This window comes from Mus musculus, chromosome X (assembly GCF_000001635.26).
Source record: "Mus musculus strain C57BL/6J chromosome X, GRCm38.p6 C57BL/6J".
Taxonomy (NCBI): domain Eukaryota; kingdom Metazoa; phylum Chordata; class Mammalia; order Rodentia; family Muridae; genus Mus; species Mus musculus.
This window is the reverse complement of record NC_000086.7, coordinates 152,336,045-152,342,984: the sequence shown is the minus strand read 5'-3', so window position 1 is coordinate 152,342,984 and position 6,940 is coordinate 152,336,045. Positions and strand designations below refer to the sequence as shown.

Sequence of the window (6,940 nt, the reverse complement as noted above, 5' to 3'; positions counted from 1 at the left end):
TGCGACTGAGGGGCTACAGCGCTCACCCCACAGGCATAAACTGGTGGGGGAAGGGACAGATTTTAAAAGTGCGTAGTTGTTGGGGGAGTGGGGCGGGGAGAATGATAGCGAGGCTCTCTGATTTCATTTGAGCACATCTCGTTCCCTGGTGCTTGCGCACTCCCAGCCACCCTCCCCGGGCCTAGTCTTGTGGTCTTCAGAATCACTGGTACTTTTCCCATTGGCTAAAACATTGCAAGACTGAGGGTGAGGGGGCTCCTACCCTAGCTTTCCTCATAGCCAATCGCCCCGCAGTTTTCCTCTCATCACTGAGGGGCAGTCAGCCTGATGATTGGTGGGCGCGAAGGGAGCCAATTAGAAAATGATGATGTGTAGTGTTGGCAAGCGGATTGCGTGAGAGAAGGCAGGGGCTGAGGGAACGCTACCGCCAGCTCCGAGGCCTGCAGCCAATGGCGGGCAGAGCAGACGCCATGCCAGGGAGTGGGCGGGGCCTGGGCGATAGGCGCTGTGGGAGTGGGGCAGGCGCTGTGGGAGGGGACGTCAGAGCGAGGTGGTGAGCAGAGCTGGTCGCGTGAGGTGTGGCGGCTCCGCTTCAAGTGTGACTGGTGGCTACGGCCTTGTCTGAGAGCCGCAGAGCCAGTGTTGTGAGTGCGGTCACCATGGACCGCCCGGACGAGGGGCCTCCGGCCAAGACCCCCCGCCTGAGCAGCTCGGAACCCCGTCAGCGCGACCTGCCGCCCCCGCCACCCCCACCGCTCCAGCGACTGCCCCTGCCTCCACCCCAGCAGCGTCCGAGACCCCAGGAAGAAACCGAGGCTGCACAGGTGCTGGCTGACATGAGGGGGGTGGGCCCCACGCTGCCCCCACCACTGCCCTATGTCATTCTTGAGGAAGGGGGGATCCGCGCGTATTTCACCCTGAGTGCTGAGAGTCCCGGATGGGATCACGCAATGGAGTCAGGGTTCGGGGAGGCCCCTTCCACAGGGATCATGGAAACGCTCCCATCTTCAGAAATCTCTGGGGGAAGCCTGGCAATTGACTTTCAGGTTGCAGAGCCCAGCAGCCTCGGAGAGAAGGCCCTAGAAACCTGTAGCTTAGGAGGGTGGGGGCCCCAGATGTTAGTTGGTCCGAAGAGGAAGGAGGAGGCTATCATAATAGTGGAAGATGAGGATGAGGATGACAAGGAGAGTGTGAGGAGGCGGCAGCGTCGGAGGAGGAGGAGAAGGAAGCAGAGGAAGGCGAAGGAGAGCCGAGAGAGGAGTGCCCAGAGGATGGAGAGCATACTGCAGGCCCTGGAGAGCATTCAAATGGACCTGGAGGCGGTGAACATCAAGGCAGGCAAGGCCTTCTTGCGTCTCAAGCGCAAATTCATCCAGATGCGAAGGCCCTTTTTGGAGCGCAGAGACCTCATCATCCAGCATATCCCAGGCTTCTGGGTCAAAGCAGTATCCTTCTCATCAGTATGCATGGGCCAGAAGCCCATGACTGAAGGGGAGATGTGTGGAAGAGAGAGAAGAGGTGTGGGGGAGGGTCAGAGATGAGGATGATGAATCCCCATTAGAAGATTCTAGAAGGCGTGGAAGAGGGATGGCAAGAGGGCAAAATCGCATCTAAAACTAGACTGCAGAAGGGAAAAAGAGTAGCATTGCAACATTTAAAAAGAAAATGGATCCCAGACAATAAAAGAGGGAGGGGTAACGGAAAAGGCACACAGCCCATAAACGGAGCAACAGATAGAGAAAGGAGGAGAGGAGGGGGGAGTACAGGTGATGAACTGACTAAGGAGGGAGGGCGCATAAGCTCTTCGGGAAGCGTGCTCAAACCACACAAGGCTCCATAAACCTGGGTCTCTGCTTAGATACCTAGAAATCCCAAATCTGTCTACCATCCTCTCCATTAGAGGGGAGAGAGTAGAAATGGGATGGAACCCTGAAGAATCAGGAGAAAGACCACTTGGTTGTGAGGCTCAAGTGGTTAAATGAAGGGAAAGGTACAACAGGAAGAATCCAATCCACTATTGGTGACTGTTGAGCTCATTCCCAGGGAAACACGTATGCAACATTTGAAATGCACACATTTTAGTAGAATTTATATAGATATAAACACTTGGCCCATGATTAAAAAGTGTCACATGATCATAGGCTCTCGGGAGTCAGGCACAGGGTATCAAGTAGATACAGATACATAACTTCCATATCTAGACATGAGGCAACTGGGCCTAAGCACACAGACTTCTAGAGGCATTCATCCATTATGTGGACACTGAGCATCAACACCTATACATGTAACATTTAAATGCAGGTCCTCGGTAACCAAATGTATCTGTACTTAGACTTGGGCTTTTAGCTCCCAGACATACAGTATTCTGTGAACATAAGCACAAGAATCACATGGACATGGTCAGAGACCCTTAGCATCTAGACCTACAGCAAATATGAACCATGGCAAGGCTCCCTGATGCTGAGGTTTAACATTGCATAAGCACTCACCTACTCCTCAGACATCACTCAAACACAGAAGGACCCCCCTTGCTTCAGCCTGTTTTGCTCTGCCCTCCCTGGCATTGAACAGTAAATCCTTGACCTAAACTGCTCCACTCATCAGTTCCTCAACCACCCCAGAATTTCAATCTTGATCAACCAACGTGACAGAGACATTTTCCGCTACTTGACCAATCTTCAGGTCAGGCCAAAGAAGAAAGCCAAGGAATCTGGTCTTTGGAGGTGAGGGGGTGGGTGGGAAGGGCCCTGGGAGGGATAGATACCACTATTACCCCACCCTGAGCAGGTACAGGACCTCAGACATATCTCCATGGGCTACAAAATGAAGCTGTACTTCCAGACAAACCCATACTTTACAAACATGGTGATCGTCAAGGAGTTCCAGCGCAACCGCTCAGGTAAGTGATAGTCCCAGGATAAACCTATGGCCCCTATACTATCATTTCCCCTTCCTTCTGTATCTCTTCCTCTTCTAGGCCGGTTGGTGTCTCATTCTACCCCAATACGTTGGCACCGGGGCCAGGAACCCCAGGCCTATAATCGCAGGAGCCATGACACCAGAGAAAGCTTCTTCAACTGGTTTTCCAATCACAGCCTCCCAGAAGCTGACAGAATTGCTGAGGTGAGGCCCCTCCTGGCATTGCCAGGGAAAGCCTTTCAAGACTTGTCCCTGGGTGCCTGAGAAATTGTGAGTGGGTTCTAGGACTTAAACTCCTTGAACTCCTTTTCACTCTCCCCCTCCCCACCCCTCAACAGATCATCAAGAACGACCTGTGGGTTAACCCAGTACGCTACTATATGAGACGAGGTGGCTACAGATCAAGCAGAAAGAAGCAACACGGAAAGGAAAGGTGATGAGAGAAATGGTGCCTGAGAGGTTGGGGGGTTGTTTTTAAATAGGGCAGAGACTAACCTAGTGTTGCACAGGACTTATAGAGACACAGGGGACCACTGAGGTAATCCAATGAATACCTTGTTTACAAATGAGCAATGATCCCCAGAAGTGGCAATGGGACTTTCCCCCATTCTTAGAAATCCTAGTACCTTACTCCCAATAACATTATACTAAGTTCTAAACTTGCCCACAGTAGAGCCAAGAATCAATATGAAATGGTGATCATGGAAGATGCTCATGACCATTATGCAATTGAAGACATTCTCAGTGACATCTCAGAAATTGATGAGATCACTGACAATGAGACCATTCACGACATCAAGATCTCTGACTTCATGGAGACCACCGACTACTTCGAGACTACTGATAATGAGGTGACCGATGCCAATGAGAACCTGTGCGACAGTGAGAATCCTGACCACAGTGAAGGCTACAACACCAAGATCACTGACAACAAAGGGAGCGTTGCCGCAAATCCAGATGACAACAGTGATGACCCAGAGGAAAAGAATACCTATGACAGTGAGGATTCCAACAGCGAGAAAGCTGATGGTGATAACACAACCCTACGTGACAACCAGCAGGTTACTAATATCCAGGACAGCAGTGATAGTGACAATGGAGATGAGGGCAGTGATGATGAAGATGATGATGGTAATGAGGGGGACAATGAGGGCAGTGATGATGATGATGATGACAATGAGGGCAGTGATGATGATGACAGGGACATTAGATACTATAAGAATGGCCCTGAAGTCTTTGACAAGGCTCTGGATAACCGCACCAACCAGAATGACTATGAGGAGGAGGTAGAACTCATCTCTGAAGACTCAGTTGAAGAAGAGGAAGAGACCAGTGAGGAAGGTGAGATATAGGCCCCTCCCCCTTCCTTTCTCTTCTGAGAACACCCAGGTTTCTTTAGGCAACTGGTGGTGAGGTAAACACTGTGTGTTCTCTCCGGTCAGAGGACAGGGCAGTTAATTTTACCTCAAGGAGTGGGAAAGGAGAGGGAGAGCTAGGGGAAGGAGGTACCATTATTGTCGAGCCTTCTCCATGGCATGGATTAGCGACACAATGTTTGGCAAGGCTTCCAAGATTATCAGAGGACCCTTCACTCATTCATTGTTGATCAAATGTGTTAGGCAAATAATACATAAATATCCTCTACACATTCTAAGAATCCTGCCTTTAAAACCCCTATTTCACTTTGCAGAGCTCCACATTTCCCAGACCTCTTGACCACAAAACATGTTCTTTGTCCAACACTGTATACATTTGGGAAACTGCTTAGGAAAGACTGCACATGGAAGTCTGAGGGCTAATGCAATATTTAAATTGACTCCCAGGTTTAGTTCTGATCTGGAAGACTGGGAAAAGAACTCATTTGAACCTGGCTGTGGGCAGACAAAGGAGAGGTGAACCCCAGGGGTAGGTGGCAGAGATAGGAAAACCAGCCACGTCTGAAGGTTTAAGCAAGGCACTAAGGGTGAAAGTGTGCAGAAGGGAGGATCCACAGACACACATTTTGGGGTAGGCTGGGGAAACTAAGGGAATTGTCAGTCCTCTTTGCCTCCCATCTGACACCATCTCTTTTCTCCAAAAATTGGAGGCAGAGCTGCCTAGCTCTGGAGTGGAGTGGGGATGGGGAACAAGACTGAAGAAGGCAGACTACAGCCTATGTTTGGGTCACACTAGGTGCAAAAAGTAATAAGTAAAAAGCCAAGGCCTCACTCAGAAACAGAAGCACTTTGAGGAGTGTGGGAGCAGGAGAAAGGGGAATGTATCAGTTTTGATCTGACAAAGATGAATGCCCTGCTGTCTTGCCTCCCTCCCTCCCTCCCTCTTCTAACCTTGGATATGAGCACAATCTCAATGGCACTTTATCTCCCCTTCCTCCCTGTCCCAAACAGAGGCACTGGTGACTAGTGGTCCCCAGCCCTCAAAAGCCACAGCCATTTTGTTCTGTTCACTTTTCAAGGGGTATCCAACTACCTTCCCCTGTGTCCTCCTCTCTCCTTCACAGCCAGCCAGCTAAGTGAGGACAGCTATGAAGATGAGCGAATCTATGGGGAGGAAAGAAGTGAGGTGAACTCCGAAGATTCTGATATTCAGGAAGTGCTGCCGGTCCCAAAAGCTTGGGCCAGCCTGGGGAAGAAAGGGAAAATCGGATAAACATCTTGCCCTCTAGGGGCTCTCTATATATACCCCTATGCCCTCTCCCATTTGCCCTCCTCTTCAGCTAGGGCTGTGCGGCCCCATATTGCACTTCTGGGGGGAGACAGACTTATTACACGGGTTTAAAGTTTATTTTTATGGTTTAGTAATTGCAGAGTTCTTATTTGGAGGAGGGACCACGCTCCCCTTCGGCCCTCCTCCACTGCAGGCTTCTGTGTGCTGCTAATCTTATTTATTGTGATGCCTTGGTCAGGGCCCCTCTAGCCCCCTTCTCGTGAGCTTAGGCCCAAGCCCCTCTCTCCGTGCTGCGTGGACATCCTATCTCTAAGCGAGAAGGGCCGCTGTGACCTTCGTCACAATTGCACTGTGGCCTCAGACTCTGCTACCCCTTCTCCAGAGTTACTCTGCAACTCCTTTCTTCCCTTCAACAGCCCTGACTGCTAGCCCGCCTCAGTGTCTTTGCAAGGCAGCTTCGCCTTTGTGGGATTCCTGCTCCCCAGAAGCCCCGCCCCTTTCCCCGTGACCCTCAACGAGCCTAATAAAACTGAGCAAATTCAAAGTGCCTCTTGGAGTCTTTTGTCCGCCTGGGTGCGCCGTCGCTAAGCCTGGAGGAGCCGCCCCAGCACCATGGTTGTACCAAACGTTTTCACTGGCGGAGTGGAGCTCCGCGAGACTGCAGAAGCATTGCGTCAAAGCAATGCGGGCCATCCTAGCCAATGACTGGACAGGTTGAGGGGGCGCCCCCCCCCCAGCACCCACGCTCCGAGACCGAAGAAACCCAGCTAGGAAGAAAAGAGCATCCCACGCCTTTCCTATGGCGCATGCGCAGACAGATCCTGCGGCCTAGACCATCTATTTGGTGATTCATCTATTCATTTACAGTGCGTCAAACCATCTTTTCAAGCTTAGTTCGAGCTGGGTTAGAGGAGCTATTTTTCTTTTTTTGTTTTTTCCTTCTTTTTTTTATTGGACATTTTCTTCATTTGCATTTCAAATGCTATCCCAAAAGTCCCCTATACCCTCCCACCCCCAGCCCCGCTACCCCGCCCTGCTCCCCTACCCACCCACTCCCACTTCTTGGCCCTGGCATTCCCCTATACTGGGGCATATAAAGTATGCAATACAAGGGGCCTCTCTTCCCAAAGATGGCCAATTAGGCCACCTTCTGCTACATAAGCAGCTAGAGACACGAGCTCTAGGGGTACTGGTTAGTTTATATTGTTGTTCCACCTACAGGGTTGCAGACCCCTTCAGCTCCTTGGGTGCTTTCTCTAGCTTCTCCATTGGGGGCCCTGTGTTCCATCCTATAGATGACTGTGAGCATCCACTTCTATATTTGCCAGGCACTGGCAAAGCCTCACAGGAGACA

General features: G+C 50.9%; 1 protein-coding gene across 2 annotated transcripts; it reads left to right on the top strand.

Moving 5' to 3' along the window:
• The first annotated feature begins 500 nt into the window (after positions 1-500).
• Positions 501-6,134, top strand: Tspyl2 (TSPY-like 2). Of its 2 annotated transcripts, none has more exons than NM_029836.4 (7): positions 501-1,445; positions 2,605-2,682; positions 2,788-2,899; positions 2,978-3,123; positions 3,258-3,352; positions 3,593-4,260; positions 5,420-6,134. In NM_029836.4, the coding sequence occupies exons 1-7, from the start codon at positions 660-662 to the stop codon at positions 5,566-5,568; spliced, it is 2,034 nt and encodes a 677-aa protein (NP_084112.1). In that variant the 5' UTR covers positions 501-659; the 3' UTR covers positions 5,569-6,134. The 2 variants fall into 2 exon arrangements, with proteins under 2 accessions (NP_084112.1, NP_001345298.1); NM_001358369.1 differs by having other exon boundaries at positions 3,590-4,260.
• The last annotated feature ends 806 nt before the right edge of the window (positions 6,135-6,940 follow it).

Excerpts from the sequence above, each read along its gene's own strand:
- Tspyl2 (NM_001358369.1), top strand. The coding sequence starts at position 660 with ATGGACCGCCCGGACGAGGGGCCTCCGGCCAAGACCCCCCGCCTGAGC. Across the intron at positions 1,446-2,604 it reads CAGGCTTCTGGGTCAAAGCA|TTCCTCAACCACCCCAGAAT; the intron begins GTATCCTTCTCA and ends TCCACTCATCAG. Across the intron at positions 3,124-3,257 it reads AAGCTGACAGAATTGCTGAG|ATCATCAAGAACGACCTGTG; the intron begins GTGAGGCCCCTC and ends ACCCCTCAACAG.